At 39.4% G+C, this 17960-nt stretch overlaps 1 protein-coding gene across 1 annotated transcript in view; it reads left to right on the top strand.

Moving 5' to 3' along the window:
- Positions 1-17960, top strand: part of Smyd5 (SET and MYND domain containing, class 5) — a 331312-nt gene that overhangs the window by 204069 nt on the left and 109283 nt on the right. The window contains exon 9 of the mRNA XM_090387391.1: positions 13732-13788. Coding sequence (XP_090243517.1) covers positions 13732-13788 — 57 coding nt within the window. The remainder of the gene's footprint in view (positions 1-13731; positions 13789-17960) is intronic.

Here is a 17960-nt window from a genome sequence, read left to right on the forward strand (position 1 = left end):
ATAAATAGTTTCTGAACTGAAAAGGAATTGAGCTGGCTTTGTATTAATTATTATTTATAACATTCCTATGAATAGGTGCACTATAGCCACAGCAGCTTGTGTGCCATTAAACACCCATAACACACACACACACACACACACACACACACACACACACACACACACACACACACACACACACACAACCCTTATGTAAGTTGGGGAGTGGCTGTAATTGAAATTTGAAGGACAAACTTCAGAATCTAAAATGTCTGAAATAAGCCAGGTCTCTGTAAGGACCCAAATATCAAAATCAGAATAGCTAATCTCTATTTTAAATTTATTGAGGTTTCCAATGATACTTCTACAGCTTTGAAAATAGATATTAATAACATTTCCTGTCTCTTTATCTTTGTAAATGCTATTTATTTTTTTACAATTAATTGCTATATATTCTGGATGGGTCTTGCTATTGCAAGCCCAATTTTATTGTAATTTTATTGTAAATATTTATTATCCTTTTTGTGTTTTTTAAATTTAAAAAACTCAACGTTTACCCCATCAGGAAAGCTATGTTTGGATTTCATCAGATCCATGTCCCCCTGATCAAAGCTAATTTTAAAAAAAGAATATATTTCAGGTTAAAGTTATTTAATTTTTTCAGCTGTAGTATTGACATTTAATTTATTTTTAAAGTAGTATTCAAGGTTAGTACCCTCCATAGAGGGTTCTAACCTAGAAACATGCCAGAAGACCTTTTTGGAATAACTAATAGATTTCCTCATCACCCCTTCCAATAAAATTTACTTTCTATCACTGGACATATTGAGCTATTATCTATAATCAGTTTTATCACTAACATGGTTAAGTTTCAATTTGTCATCACTATTCACTTTCTCATAATCATTATCTCCCCTTGCAATGAGCATAGCATTGTTGTCATTAGATATATCCAAACATACATGATCAGGGTTAAGTTTCATTTTATCATCACTAGTTTTATTGTCAGTCTTGTATTTATTACTGAAAACATTCGATATTGGGACTGTTAACTGATTAGAATGGTTGAGCAATAAAGTACCAGTACGTTCAGACTTCTCACCTTGAGAGAATTGTTTAAAATTTTTATCTTGATGGATAGTAAGATCAGAATTCATAGAAGTGTACAAGGAGTTAGAAGGTTAAATAACTCTGTCAGCAAACTCTGAGTTTTTCATTTTATTTGGAATGGCACCTAAGGTTAGATCCAAAGAAGTCTTGAGTTTCCTTATCAGAACAATACTAAGTTCTCTGCATGAGTTTCAGTGGCACTAATTACCTTATCAATATCATGATTATAGATCCCTTATGTGAATATACATTATTATTCACTGGCAAGTTAACATTCAATTTAAGATCATTGTTATCCAACATTTATTGGTGTGATCAGAAGAAACTTTCAGCTTTCTATCTTTCCATTCGATATCATTTCTTTGGGAAGAGTGGACCAACCTTAAGTGACAGATCCTTAAAGCTATTATTGATATTTTTAAATTCATCTTTAATATAACTGTTTAGCATTAGCGAGGGCACATGATGCAAGAAAGCAAGCTTATATAGCATCAGCCAAAAAAAAACCCTTATTTAACCCATCCCCTTGCTCCAAATGTTTGTCAAGTTCTGCCTTGAATCTATTTAAATTATCAACTTCTACAACGACAGATGGAAGTTTGTTCCAGCAATCAACCACCTGCTGGCTAAAGGCAAACTTCCGCACATCTATCCTACAACTGTCTTTTCTCAATTTGAATTTATGCCCTCTCAGGATTATTCTGAGCAAGAGGAAGAATCCCATCAGCATTGAGCATGCTCAAACCATTCAAGGCTTTATACACCTCAATTAGATCATCACCTCGCAGGTGCCTAGTCTCCAGACACTGTAATTTGCAAAATTTAAGCCTTTCTTTGTAAGAGCAACCCTTTGTTCCATTCACTAATCTTGTTGCCCTGCTCAGTACTCGTTCCAGTACCTCTACATACTTCTTAAAATGAGGCCTCCAGACTTGTATACAGTATTCAAGGTGTGATCTGGCCATTGCCTATACAAGGGGATAATCACCTCCTTATTCCTGTATATCATTGACAAGACACCATGAGCTACTCTTTCAGCCCGTCTGCACTGATCAGAGAACTTCATATCTGCCTGCACAATTACCCCCAGGTCCTTTTCATTCTCTACCACTGTCAGTGTGGTACCACAGAGTTGATACGTTACTCTGGGATTACTGCTTCCCATATGTAGTACGTTACATTTGTCAATGTTCAACTTCATTTGCCACCTCTCAGCCCATCTGCTCAACTTTTCTAGATCCTCCTGTAGCAGTGTACTGTCATTTGTGTCACTAACAACCCTGCCAACCTTTGTATCGTCTACAAACTTGGACATTAAGCCTGGCATTAGCATTAGTAGAGGCATTTGATGCAAGAAAGCAAGCTTATGCAGCATCAGCCAAAAAAAAAAAATAAAGTAAAATAAATAAATAAAAAATAACCACTTCCACTTCACCCCTCTGTTCGTTCGAAATACCTGTCCAGCTGAGCCTTAAACTTAGCATTAGCATTAGTAGAGGCATTTGATGCAAGAAAGCAAGCTTATGCAGCATCAGCCAAAAAAAAAAAAAAAACCACTTCCACTTCACCCCTCTGTTCGTTCAAAATACCTGTCCAGCTGAGCCTTAAACTTATTTAGGCTATCAACCTCCACCACAAGGGATGGAAGTCTGTTCCACCAACCAACCACCCGCTGGCTAAAGGCAAATTTCCGCACATCTATCCTACATCTGTCTTTCCTCAATTTGAATTTATGCCCTCTCAGGTGATTTTTCTGAGCTAGAGGAAGAATCCCATCAGCATTGAGCATGCTTAAACCATTCAAGGCTTTATACACCTCTATCAGATCACCTCGCTGGTGCCTAGTCTCCAGACACTGTAATTTGCAAAACTTAAGCCTTTCTTCGTAAGAGCACCCCTTTGTTCCATTCACTAATCTTGTTGCCCTTCTCTGTACTCGTTCCAGCAGCTCTACATCCTTCTTGAAATGAGGCCTCCAGACCTGTATACAGTACTCTAGGTGTGGCCTGACCATCGCCTTATACAATCGAATAATCACCTCCTTATCCCTGCTGGAAAAATTCCTGTATATCATTGACAATACTCCATGAGCTACTCTTGCAGCCCGTCTGCACTGCTCAGAGAACTTCATATCTGCCTGCACAACCACCCCCAAGTCCCTTTCATTCTCTACCACTGTCAGTGTTGTACCACAGAGTTGATACGTTGCTCTGGGGTTGCTGTTTCCCATGTGTAGTACTTTACATTTGTCAATGTTAAACTTCATTTGCCACCTCTCAGCCCATCTGCTCAACCTTTCCAGATCCTGTTGCAGCAGCATAGTGTCAGTAGTGTCCTTGACAATCCTGCCAATCTTTGTATCGTCTGCAAACTTGGACATTAAGCCCGATATACCATCATCAATATCATTTATAAATACAGAAAACAATAATGGACCCAACACTGAGCCCTGAGGGACTCCACTAATAACATCAGTCCACGATGAGCAGTGTCCATTGATTACCACTCTCTGTCTTCTCCCCCTCAACCACCCCTTTATCCATAGCAGCAATTTGCCTCCAATGTCACATTGCTCCAATTTGTGTAGCAGTCTTCCATGTGCAACAGTATCAAAAGCCTTTCTAAGATCCAAGTATATAATATCAAAGTTATTCCCTGCATCCAGTTCTTTTGTGACTGCATCATAGTATCCAATCAAGTTGGTCAGGCAAGACTTCCCCTTAACAAAACCATGCTGTGTCTGAGCTATAACTGAAGTCTTGTCTAAATGATCCTGCAGTGCTTCTTTAACCAGTGCCTCCATTAATTTTCCTGGAACAGATGATAGCCTAAACTTATTTAGGCTATCATCTGTTCCAGATGATAGCCTAAACAGAAGTTGATAGCCTAAACTTATTTAGGCTATCAACTTCCACGACAAGGGATGGAAGTCTGTTCCACCTACCAACCACCCGCTGGCTAAAGGCAAATTTCCGCACATCTATCCTGCATCTGTCTTTCCTCAATTTGAATTTATGCCCTCTCGGGTGATTATTCTGAGCAAGAGAAAGAATACCATCAGCATTGAGCATGGTCAAACCATTCAAGGCTTTGTACACCTCTATCAGATCACCTCGCTGGTGCCTAGTCTCCAGACACTGTAATTTGCAAAACTTAAGCCTTTCTTCGTAAGAGCACCCCTTTGTTCCATTCACTAATCTTGTTGCCCTTCTCTGTACTCGTTCCAGCAGCTCTACATCCTTCTTGAAATGAGGCCTCTAGGCCTGTATACAGTACTCTAGGAGTGGCCTTACCATTGCCTTATACAAGGGAATAATCACCTCCTTATCCCTGCTAGAAAAATTCCTATATATCATTGACAATACACCATGAGCTATTCTTGCAGCCCGTCTGTACTGCTCAGAGAACTTCATATCTGCCTGCACAACCACCCCCAGGTCCCTTTCATTCTCTACCACTGTCAGTGTATTACCACAGAGTTGATACGTTGCTCTGGGATTGCTGTTTCCCATATGTAGTACTTTACATTTGTCAATGTTAAACTTCATTTGCCACCTCTCAGCCCATCTGCTCAACCTTTCCAGATCCTGTTGCAGCAGCATAGTGTCAGTAGTGTCCTTGACAACCCTGCCAACCATCATATCGTCTGCAAACTTGGACATTAAGCTTGAAATACCATCATCAATATCATTTATAAATACAGAAAACAATAAAGGACCCAATACTGAACCCTGAGGGACTCCACTAATAACATTAGTCCACGAAGAGCAGTGTCCATTGATTACGACTGTGTCTTCTCCCACTCGACCATCCCTTTATCCATAGCAGAAAATTGCCTCCAATGCCACACTGCTCCAATTAGTACAGCAGTCGTCCATGTGCAACGGTATCAAAGGCTTTTCTAAAGATCCAAATATATAATATCAAAGTTATTCTTTGCATCCAGTTCCTTTTTGACTACATCATAGTATCCAATTAAATTACTCAGACAAGACTTCCCCTTAACAAACCCAAGCTGGGTCCGAGCTATAACTGAATTCTTGTCTAGATGATCGTGCAATGCTTCTTTAACCAGTGCCTCAGTTAATTTCCCTGGATCAGAAGTTAAACTAACAGGTCTGTAATTACTTGTCTCCCTTTCATCCTCCTTTGTGGATTGGGGTCACATTTGCACATCTCCAGTCCAATGGTACCTTCCCTGTGTCCAGGGAAGCTCTCATAATTATGGCTAAGAGTTTGCTTACTTCCTTTGCCGCTTCCTTTAATATAACTGGATAGATTCCATCCACCCCAGGTGCCTTTCTTGTGTTTATCTTCAACAGTTTCTCCTACACTTTACTCCCAGTTATTTCAAGATTCTGTAGCTTACTGCTAGAGTTGAATACACCTTTGGCATTCCCCTCCCTGAATAACTTTTCATGTGTGAATGTTGATGCAAAATATTCATTTAGTTTGTTAGCTACCTGAGCAGGATCACCAACAGTTGAACCATCAAGATCAAGTGAACCAATCTGATTCATCCCCTTCCTTCTTGAGTTTACATAAACTCTTTGCTCTTTTTTCTTTGCATCCCTTGCCAAAGATTTCTTGTAATCTGCCTTTACCTGCCTAACCTCCTTTGTAACTTGGTTACAGACAAGCTTATATCTATCATAGGCTTCTGTGTCACATGTTAATTTATATGTATTCCATGCATTTTTCTTCTCTGTCACATATCTAATTAGTTCATCTGACATCCCATTTAGGCCTAAATCTTGAACAATATTTCTTTGTTGGTATGAAAAGCCTAGTAGCTTCCAAGATTAATTCTTTGAATGCTTCCCATTTTGAATTTGCTGTGGAATATCAATTGGTTCCACCATATAGAATTTAAATACTGTCTCAAACCACCATAGTCATCTTTACAAAGGCAAACACCTTTTCCCTTGATGGTAGTTACCTCTTTGAGTAAATCCCACTTCCGCACACTGTGATCACTGCCACCTAGTGGTTCCTTTATCTGCAGATTCCTGATGCATGAAGAATCATTACTGATAATCAGATCAAGAGTATTACTCCCTCTAGTTGTTTCCTGAACATGCTACTGTAGAAAATCCACACATGCTACTGAACATGGTACTGTAGAAAATCCACACATGCTACTGAACATGCTACTGTAGAAAATCCAATAAATCCACAAAAGCCTTGCTGGTGTGTGAGTGACCAACCCACAAATTCCAGTCGATATCTGGGAAATTAAAATCCCCCATTATAAGACACGAATTTACTGGCCCACTCTATTTCTCTGCACAATTGCTCATTATACTCATCAGATTCATTAGGCCTATAACACACACCTACACTCATTTTTCCTTTCCTTTCCCAGTGCTTATGTCACACCAAACAGACTCAACATTGCATTGTCCACCAGCATCAATTGGATGCACCTCCTTAGATTTCATGTGTTTCTTAACTAACAGCATAACCCCTCCTCCCTTCGTGTCCTGTCTATCCTTTCTTTACACATTGTACTCCCCAAATTCCAGTTCTCCACTGCTTATGTCTTGTGTGACACCATGTCTCTGATATCCCAACAATATCTGCCTTTGATGTCTTCACTAGCACTTCAAGCTCATCGAATTTATTAACTATGCTCCTAGGATTGGTGAACAAGCAATATACATGCACTTGTTTCTACTCTTAGTTACCCTAACACAGCCCATGTATTTACTTGTTGCACTATGACTCCCAGTAATCCTGGAAATTCCCATTGCCTTGCTTTCCAGCCTGCTGCTCATTTGCATTTCAATAAAGTAGTGCAAGAATCACTTTTACCTCTGCCAGCGGCTACTGTTAATCTATTAGTCCATGTGTATCCCCCCCAGCTAGCAATTTTCCCACCTACCTAACTCTGCCTCAATAACATCAGCAAATATTCATGCACCCTTTCTATTTAAATATATTCCATTCCTGTAGAAGCAGTCTCTCCTGTTAACAAGCACAGACCAGGCTGAGAAAAATTCTATCCCTTCAGCCTTGCACAATCTCCCCAGGGCAGAATTGATCGACAAGGCTCTCGTCATATACTCCCTCCTATCGTGTCTGGACAGAATTGCAGACACTTTCAAATTCAACCCTAACTCACAGCTTTTTTCAGCATTGTCTTGTACTGGTTAAGTAATTCTGCCGGTTCCTACTCTTAATATCATTAGTGCCAACATGTACAACAATATCACCCTTTGTGTCCCTAAAGGATGATATCTGCCCTACAACATCATCAACCTTTGCCCCTGGCAGACATACCCTGGTCCTGTTCCATCTATCCTTTTTTCCCAATATATATTCCGCGTTTCCCTGACAATAGTCCCCTACAACAACTAGTTCCTTTGGGACCAGCGCATCTGCCTTGGGGGTTGCCTGTGTGTTGCGTGATGTTCAAGTGCAAGCTCTGGCATTGATGTGGGCAGCTGAAAGCTTGATAGGCCCCCCTCAATTTAAATCGTTCGAGGGCATCCACCCTGTCCTTCAAGCTCTCATATAAGCCCATAACAATGCTGAGTTTGTGTCGGATTTCCTTGCATTCCTTACATCGCGCACACACAAAGACATTCCCTTTGGCAATATCATGTCCTATTCCTGATTTGTCCACAAACATCAAACAAGCAGTGCATTTCAATAGACTGTGATTCAGAGGAAAACTGCCTCAGCCACTGCACTTCCACTAGTTTGAGCCTTTTGCTTTGCTGCTCTGATCTGAGTCATGATTTCTGTTCAAGTTCAATAAAATTCCAGTACAAAGTATAACCCTAAACTTATATCCCAATGCAGTTATAACACTATATATATATATGTATTTTGATATTGAATATTATCTCCGAGTTACGTTCTTTGACTTTCTTAACCCCTGTCAACTTATGTATTAATTTATGATGTTACGTTTATAATAACTTGGTCACTATATTTATTTAGTTAAAGTACAATTCAATTGACAATGTAATTTAATAAAATTAATAAATTTTGCTGACTAGATCGTGGATATCGTGAATCAGTAAATTTTACTGATTAATTGATACTACTATACTCGCTATCTAGTTTTCCGTTAAACCTTATGCTAGAACATATTGTATCGTATAACAATGTCGGCAAGTTACCAACGGTTAATCTACGGACGTGAGGTATTATTTAATTTATAAATCGCGCTATCTAAATTCAAAATAAACCACATAGCTTGACTAGGTCTATAAGCTACTTATAGAAAATAATTTAATCTAACAATTAAGTCAGTGAAGTGGCTAAGTATAATTAAAAACTTTTCATTTGCGGGAGCTGCAAAACCTGTCCAAACGTGGATTTGATACCCTTACCGATACTAAGTAATAATCTACAAAATCTCTATGTAAATTCAGTTTAAACTAAAGCATTGTTACTAGGAATATAAAGCAACTCTAAAAAATAAATTAATGTGCCACTTTAAGTCAATAAAAAAGCAAAAACTTCCCTATTTGCTGGAGCCATAAAAACTGTGCCTGTTCACATGTACTCTCGCACCCACTCCTCAATTGCCCCACTCTCTTCTAAACCAGTCCAAACACATGCTTCCATTACTTAGCATCCACTTGCTGTCCCACTCCCAAAAGCAGCTTTTTCTTTTCCTCATATTTTTCATTCTCTTCTGTTCTCTTATTACATTCTTTTATGTTCTTCTGTCTTCTCAGTCCTTAATCTGCATGTAGTATGATAAGTATAACAAAGTATGATAGATTTTAATCCATTTCGTGATTTTGTATTTTTTGTTTAAATAATAATGCATAAGTATTTTTTCTTGTTCTACTGATATTTTGTAAGCTTTGCTTTTTTTTTTTTTTTTTTTTTTTTTTGCCCATACTAACACTATGTTAGTATGGGTTAGTAAGTTAGTTAGCTGTATATATTCTGCAATTTATAACTTTCACTCTAAAACTCAATAACTGCTCTGCACATCCTGCTGCAGAACTTTTACTGAAGACAACGTATTTGCCATTTATTTATCCATATTGCAGTATATTTCTCCTTCATGGGGGAATGCACTACTTATAAAAGGGCATGTGTGTGTGTGTGTTACTCTTAAGGCATTCACAATATGAAATGTTATAAAATAAATGAGCCATTTTATGCAAACTTATATATTTTTTTAATTTTTACAGCTACATACAGTTATGTTTCTTTTAACTTTTAGGTTCTAATACCTTTCATGTTCCTGTAAATTAAAATAATTAATTAACTGCTCTGTAATACATATACATTTTGTATTATAAGCAAAGAAAATATAACATATTGATTCAGGGCTGATGCAATTGTGTATAAGAATAAAATAGGATATAACTCCTTTCTCCATTAATGAATTAGTTATTTGCCGATAGGACTATCCTTGTTTGTATATATATCCCCTCACCCTTGCCAGTGTCCCACTTCACGATTGGCAAGGGATACTTGGGTTCCTTTGGCCTCCGTAGCTGAGTGGTCAGGAGTTTTTTTTTTTTTTTTTTTTTTTTTTCATGTAAACCCCAAACACGAGAGGTGTTAGAACCTATAGTACTTAGTACCGTGCTTGGGTTGGAGGTTGAGAAGACGAAAGAAGATATTTGTTGACATTGGACTTGAACTTCTGTAGACTATAATTTTCAGGAATTACTTACGAAGGAAGGTTGTTCCAGAAAATGGCAGTTGAATAAATAAACAAGGAAGATGAAAAGTTGGTTCTGTGAGTTTGAAGTTGGACAGTAAATGGATGTTGGCTGGTGGCGGCACGTGTTCAGACTGTTTTGAAAGAGAGAGCAGGAATAATAGAAGCTAATTCAGAAGAACAGTGCTCGTGGAAATATCTGTAGAAGAGGCATGCAGCAGAAACAGCACATCTATGAGACAGGGAGTGCAGAGACTCTGTTAGAGATGAGTCATTAATCAACCTAATTGCCCTCTTCTGAATGGAATCAAGAAGCCTGAGAGAGGTTTTGGGAGCACCACCCCAGATGTCGGAACAATATTCCATGGCAGGGCAAATTTGTCATTTATACAGAGTGAGCAGCTGTTTGGAAGAAAAGTAACGCCGAGAGCGAAAGAGAAAACCAAGTTTTTTAGATGCAGAAGAAGCAATATTTGTAATGTGCTTGTGCCAAGAGATTAGAAGTCAGGGTAATCCCCAAAAGAGAGATATCATGTTGCCTAGAAATCGGAGCGTCACTAAAGATAAGCATAGAAGCAGAAGAATCCTTTTTGCGAGATATAAGACAAGACTAAGTTTTAGAAGGGTTTAAATCAACTAAGTTGTCTTTGCCCCACTGGAGAATTACCTGAAGATCGGCATTTAAGAAATTGGTAGAAGATTTTCGAGAAGTTGAAGCTGATTGAGCAGGACAAGGTTTCTCAAAATGGAAAGTGGAATGCAATGTGCTATCATCGGCAAAACTATGGATAGGATTTCCAGTCAATGGAAGAAGGTCATTAATATACAAGAGGAAAAGAGTGGGGGAAAGAACTGAACCTTGGGGGACACCGGCATTATTGGAGAAGTTAGAAGACAGAGAGCCATCTACCACACCCTCAGTGAGCGATCAGAGAGAAAACTGGATAACCAATTACTAAAAACACTTCGCAAACCATAAGATGGAAGCTTGTTTAGAAGACCTTTATGCCAAACATGATTAAAAGCCTTTGAGATTTCAAGAGCAACTACTTGTGTTTTACCGAACCTTTCCATTGAATTAGTCCATAAATGGGTAACATAAGCTAGAATATCACTAGTGGATCGACACTGACGGAATCCATGCTGGTGATCGTTGATCAGACGGAAGGTTTCTAGGTACTTTAACATTTGGCGGTTAATTGATTTCTCCATTACTTTAGAAAGAGTAGAAGTAATTGCAATGGGATGATAATTGGATGGGAGGGATTTGTCACCCTTTTTAGGAACTGACTGGATATGAGAAAATTTCCATGCAGAAGGAAAAACATCTTTGGAATAAGAAAGTGAAAAAAGCAGCAAAGAATAGGAGTAAGTTCAGGAGCACAGGTTTTGAGAACAAGTGGAGAAATACCATCGGGACTTGGAGCTTTCTTAGCATCAAGATTCGTCAAAATCCTTCTGACATCCTTTTGACGGAAGACCACAGGAGGCATTGAATGGAATAGTGGGAGGTGTTTTAGTGGGATATGGAATAGTGGGAGGTGTTTTACCAAGATCGTTAATGCATGAGTTGAAAGAAAAATGGGATGCTAGCAGGTCAGCTTTATCCTTGGTTGAAGTTACAACAGAACCATCTGATTTGGACAGAGGTGGGAGCAGAGATGTGCAAAAGTTGCAACCAGTAGCTTTGGCAAGAGACCAGAATGCTCAGCTACCATTAGGGCAAGAAGCAAGTTTTCTACTTTTAGCCTGTTCAAACTCTAGTTTGGACTGGTTAATAACTGCTTTACAATTGTTGCAAGCTTTGGTGTAGGCAGAAAATGAAACTGAAAAATTAGAAACAAGCCAATTACGATATGCAACATTCTTCTCTTGAACAGCCTTAGCACATTTATTGGAAAACCAAGGTTTAGTAAAGGACGAGATTTTAAAGTGGAGTGTGGGATAAAGGATTCCATTCCTGCAAGAATAATTTCACTGACAAGATCTGAGCAAATGTTGACATCAAAAGTTTTGAAACAGTAATCCGACCAAGGAAAAGAAGAAAAGAAGTCCCGCAGGTCATCGCATTTTGCAGTCTTGTAATGCCAAACAATACGAGGTTGGGAATAGCCATGAGATAAAGGTTCCATTGGAGAAGAGACAATCACCAAGTTGTGATCTGAAGTGCCTAAAGGACCTCTCACTTAGACCGTGTACTTAGAAGGGTTGTTTATGAGAAAAAGATTAAGCGTATTGGCTGTATGATTAGGATTGTCCGGTATTCTTGTAGGTAAATGAACAATCTGTGCAAGATCATTAGTAATTGCAAAAGCCTCAGCATCTCGACCAGCTGGGTCGGTGTGACTAGAAAACGGAAGCCAGCTGGAGTTGTGAACATTAAAATCACCAAGGAAAATTACCTCACTGTTAGGAAAGTTGGACTGGAGAAAGTCAAGTTGCAAAGAGAGGAAGTCAAAGAGTTCCAAGTGATTAGTGGAGTTAGGAGAACGGTAGAGACAACAGATGGATTTGACACAATGAGGTAGAGAGATTTTAAGCCAGAGAAGTTCAAAGAGAGGAGATTCCAAATTGCCAAGTCTCTGACATGGAATATCAGAACGGACATATGCACAAGTACCACCTTTGAGACGAAAAGAATCATACAGCAAATAATTTGGGCATCTGAGATGAGCAGTAGTTGAATCAACCGATAACTGAGATTCTGTCAGAAAAAGTACATGGTGTTTGGCAGACTGCAAGTGAAAATGGACATCATTGAGATTAGAATTGAGACCACGTATATTTGTGAAATGAATTAGGAAGTGCTTGCGAGGTTTAGATCTTTTCGCAGATAAGCTTGCTCTATTAGTTTGACAATTCATGGTGTATTGAATAGTAAGAAAGAGTGGGGGGACATGCTGTATGAAATAATAAAATTTTTGAATATGGCGTACACATGGTAAGAATATACCCAGATCCTTGACATAACGTGGCCTCGACAATGCTCCCCGCATACACACTACTCGGACTCCCTCCAGTCACTATCTGGCAGAGTAGAGGTAGCAAGATTATACACTAGCTGATCCTGAAGCCTCCTAGAGAGTTACCAATAGGTTCGGTCTGGTGTATTAACTAGTGGCCGGCTTGCGAACACCGTTTTAGAGCTGTACCCTCGAAATGTAAGGAATATTGGATCTCACCATGATGTTCATCATAACCTCAAAAGTCATCAATCATAATGCATGATGGAAGAGATTGGGAATGACCGGAACTTAGCTCTAGAGACTAAACATGGGTTCCACCACTTCAAGCCTCCAATAAGCAAAGTGGTGGTATTGCACCGGTTGATGAGAGTGATCTACCATCCTGCCCTAGTAACATAGAGGGGCGCAATTCCTCCATGTGTTGTGGGCGCCACACCTCGACCCCTGCTTACATTGGTTCACACCTGGATGGTCACCCACTATGTACTTGTGCATTGAGGTTATACCCAGGATTACTAACAGTCTCACCATCGTGAAGGTGCAAGCAGAGGATTTGGCTGTCCCAGACCGTCCGGACTTCGCGGAAATTGGGTCCACTTGACTTGAGTGTTACCCGAATATCAGTTCCATCAGCATTTTAGACTCACAGGTAGCAAGTACAGCTTGTCTGGCATATCTGAAAGAATGTCTGTGACAACAATCAAGGAAAAAAACTACTGCACTCCCAAGAGTGGGATTGCAGTAGCATACGCTCCTTGAGTAGACTGGTGTTCAAACCCCTGACTGCTGAATATGGTCGATCTGCCAACCCACACTGGACCAGCATGGCAGATTATGGTCCATTTCCCACAACATGAATTGTTGGAGGCTTCCATCCTGGAAGTGGGTTTATAATGGCTGCGGTTTACCTTTTACTTGTGTTCTTTTTATTTTAATAAAAGTAAATAAAATGTTGTTGTTCTTTATTTTATTTTATTTTTTTCATAATTGCAAAGAGAATTGTTAATAAACTGTTTTACTCTTTTATGTTTATAGAAACTGGAGCCTTTCTCAATAATGAAGGATCTGGGTTGTATCCATTACAGAGTTCATGTAAGTGTTTTACAAGCTTTCATGCTATATTTTTGTAGGTATTTTGTAGAGATTTTGTAGGTATTACTTAGTATCGGAAAGGGTATCAAATCCACGTGTTTACCATTCGTAAATAGCCGCCATTGTTACGGGAAAATTAATCAGTAAAATCTATTAATCTTGTCGAACTTCATTGGCAATTAAATTGTACTTTTAACTATACATATAACCACTTAGGTTACGTAACATAAATAATTAGTAAAAATAAATAATTAATACATAACTTGATACGGAAGTTATATAAAGGGATTTCGTAGATAACACTCGTTACTGAAACAAATATTTTGTAGATAACACTCGTTACTGAAACATATTTTGTAGATAACACTCGTTACTGAAACAAATATTTTGTAGATAACACTCGTTACTGAAACAAATATTTTGTAGATAACACTCGTTACTGAAACATAAATATTTCGTAGATAACATTCGTTACTGAAACATAAATATAGCGTTATAACTGTGTTGGGATACAAGTTTAGGATTTAATTTTATACTGAAATTGAAATTTTATTGAAAGTAAATTGAAATCATGACTCAAACCAGAGCAGCAAAGCAAAAGGCTCAAGCTATAATGGGAATGCTGTGACTCAGAGGAGAACTGAGGGGGGCAGTTGCCCTCTGAATCACAGCCTTTTTAAGATGCACTATTTGCTTGATCTTTGCGGAGCAGTCAGGTATGGGACATGATATTGCCATGGGGGATGTCTTTGTATGTGCGCGATGCAAGGAGTGTAAGGAAATCAGGCGACAACTCAGCGTTGTTATGGGCCTATATGAGAGCTTGAAGGACAGGGTGGATGCCCTCGAAGAATTACAATTGAGGGGCCCATCAAGCTCTCAGCTGCCCACACCAATGCCAGAGCTTGCACTTGGTCATCGCGCAACACAGCGGCAACCCCCAAGGCAGAATGCACTGGTCCCAAAGGAACTAGTAGTTGTTGGTGACTCTATTGTCAGGGAAATGGGAAACATGCTTTGTAAAAAGGATAGGTGGAACAGGACCAGTGTATGTCTGCTAGGGGCGCAAAGGTTGATGATGTTGTAGAGCGGATATCATCTTTTAAGGGCACAAAAGGTGATATAGTTGTATACGTTGGCACTAATGATATTAATAGTTGGAGACCGGCGGAATTACTTAACAAGTACAGGTCACTGATGAAAAAAAGCCGTGAATTAGGGTTGAATTTGAAAGTGTCTGAAATCCTGCCCAGACACGATAGGAGGGAGTATATGATGAGAGCCCTGTCGATGAATTCGGCCCTGGAAAGATTGTGCAGGGCTCAAGGGGTAGAATTTTTTTCAGCCTGGTCTGTACTTGTTAACAGGAGAGACTGCTTCTACAGGGATGGGATACACTTAAATAGAAAGGGTGCAAGAATGTTTGCTGATGCTATCGAGGCAGTGTTAGGTGGGTCGGAAAACTGCTAGATTGGGGGGGATACAAGGACTAATAGATTAACAGTAGCCACTGGCAGAGGAGAAAGTGATTCTTGCACTGCTTCTATTGGAATGAGCAGCAGTCTGGAAAATAAGATACAGGATATTACAGAGACTGCTGGGAATCATGGGGGTACAAGTAAACACATGGGTTGTGTTAGGGTGGCTAAGAGGAAGAGCAGGTGCATGTATACTTGCGTGTACACCAATGCTAGGAGTTTAGTAAATAAATTTGATGAATTTGAGTTATTGCTCAAAACATCAAAGGCAGATATTGTTGGGATTTCCGAGACGTGGTGTCACACAGGTATAAGGAATGCAGAACTGGAATTTGGGGAGTACAATGTCTACAGAAAGGATAGACAGGATAGGAAGGGAGGAGTGGTTATGCTATTAGTTAAGAAACACATAAAATCCAAGGAAGTGAAGCCAGTCGACATCACTGGACAGTGCAGTGTTGAGTCAGTTTGGTGTGACATAAGCATTGGGAGATCAAAATTGAGAGTAGGAGTGTGCTATAGGCCTAATGACTCTGATGAGTATAATAAGAAACTGTACAGAGAAATAGAGTGGGCCAGTAAATCAGAGAGTCTTATAATGGGGGATTTTAATTTCCCAGATATTGACTGGAATTTGGGGGCTGGTCACTCACACATTAGCAAGGCTTTCGTGGATGTATTGGATTATTGTTTTCTACATCAGCATGTTTGGGAGGCAACTAGAGGCTCTTGATTTGATTATCAGTAGTGATTCTTCATGCATTAAGAATCTGCAGATAAATGAACCACTAGGTGGCAGTGATCACAGTGTTCTGAAGTGGGAGTTACTCAAAGAGGTAACTACCATTAGGGGTAAAGGGAAGGGGTATTGCTTTCGTAAAGGCGACTACGATGGACTGAGACAGTATTTAAATTCTATACAGTGGGATCAACTGATGATGTTACGAACAGCAAATTCAAAATGGGAAGCATTCAAAGAACTTACCTTGCAAGCTACTAAGCTTTACATACCAACCAAGAAATATTGTTCAAGGTTTAGGCCTAAATGGATGTCAGATGAACTAATGAGGCATATGGCAGAGAAGAAAAATGCATGGGATACATACAAATTAACACGTGACACAGAAGCCTATGATAGATACAAGTTGGTGTGTAACCAAGTTAGAAAGGAGGTTAAGCAGGTGAAGGCAGATTACGAGAGATCCTTGCCAAGGGATGCGAAGAAAAACAGCAAAGAGTTCTTTACTTATGTAAACTCTAGAAGGAAGGGGATGAATCAGATTGGTCCACTTGATATCGATGGGTCAACTGTTGATGACCCTGCTCAGGTAGCTAACAAACTAAATGAATATTTTGCATCGACATTCACACATGAGGAGTTATTCAGCGAGGGGAATGCCAGAGGTGTATTCAACTCTAGCAGTAAGCTAGAGAATCTTGTAATAACTGAGAGTAAAGTGGAGGAGAAATTGTTGAAGATAAACACAAGAAAGGCACCTGAGGTGGATGGGATCTATCCAGTTATATTAAATAAGGCAGCAAAGGAAGTAAGCAAACCCTTAGCCATAATTATGAGAGCTTCCTTGGACTCAGGGGAGGTACCCATGGACTGCAGATGTGCAAATGTGACCCCAATTCACAAGGGAGGATCAAAGGCTGACACAAGTAATTATAGACCTGTGAGTTTAACTTCTGTTCCCGGAAAATTAATGGAGGCACTGGTTAAAGAAGCACTGCAGGATCATCTAGACAGGACTTCAGTTATAGCTCGGACACAGCATGGTTTTCTTAAGGGGAAGTCTTGCCTGACCAATTTGATTGGATACTATGATGCAGTCCCAAAAGAACTTGGATGCAGGGAATAACTTTGATATTATATACTTGAATCTTAGAAAGGCTTTTGATACTGTTGAACATGGAAGACTGCTGCACAAATTGGAGCAGTGTGGCATTGGAGGCAAATTGCTGCTATGGATAAAGGGGTGGTTGAGGGGGAGAAGACAGAGTGGTAATAAATGGACACTGCTCATCGGGGACTAATGTTATTAGTGGAGTCCCTCAGGGTTCAGTTTTGGGTCCTTTATTGGTCTCTGTATTTATAAATGATATTGATGATGGTACATCAAACTTAATGTCCAGGTTTGCAGACGATACGAAGGTTGGCAGGGTTGTGAAGGACACTACTGACACTATGCTGCTGCAACAGGATCTGGAAAGGTTGAGCAGATGGGCTGAGAGGTGGCAAATGAAGTTTAACATTGACAAATGTAAAGTACAGTCGGTCCTCGTATAACACGTGTTTACATTACACGAATTCGATCATACACGATTTATAAATAGGGGAACGTTATCTTATATAATACGAACCGAATTCGCTTATGCACGATTCGCCTTTATGTTTACAAGAAATGGCAGTCGAACGCGGAATCACCTCAACTGAATGCAACACGATAGGAATGAAGAAGATTCTGAAAATATGTGTTTTATATCAGTGAAGGGGAAACGCATTTCACCATAATAACGTAAAAACACACACAATTCCGGCTATCGATAATTTTCAATTGCAATTAGATCGAGTTTACAACCAGTTTATAACAGATTCCACTAGTAGAAACGCAACTGGAAATTGTTTTATGGTAATAACCCCCAGAAATGTGCTTTAGTAAAATGTGAGCTGTTAATAGTGTATCTCGG

This window comes from Mastigoproctus giganteus, chromosome 13 (genome assembly GCF_048544385.1).
Source record: "Mastigoproctus giganteus isolate SK-2022 chromosome 13, ASM4854438v1, whole genome shotgun sequence".
NCBI classification, from domain to species: domain Eukaryota; kingdom Metazoa; phylum Arthropoda; class Arachnida; order Uropygi; family Thelyphonidae; genus Mastigoproctus; species Mastigoproctus giganteus.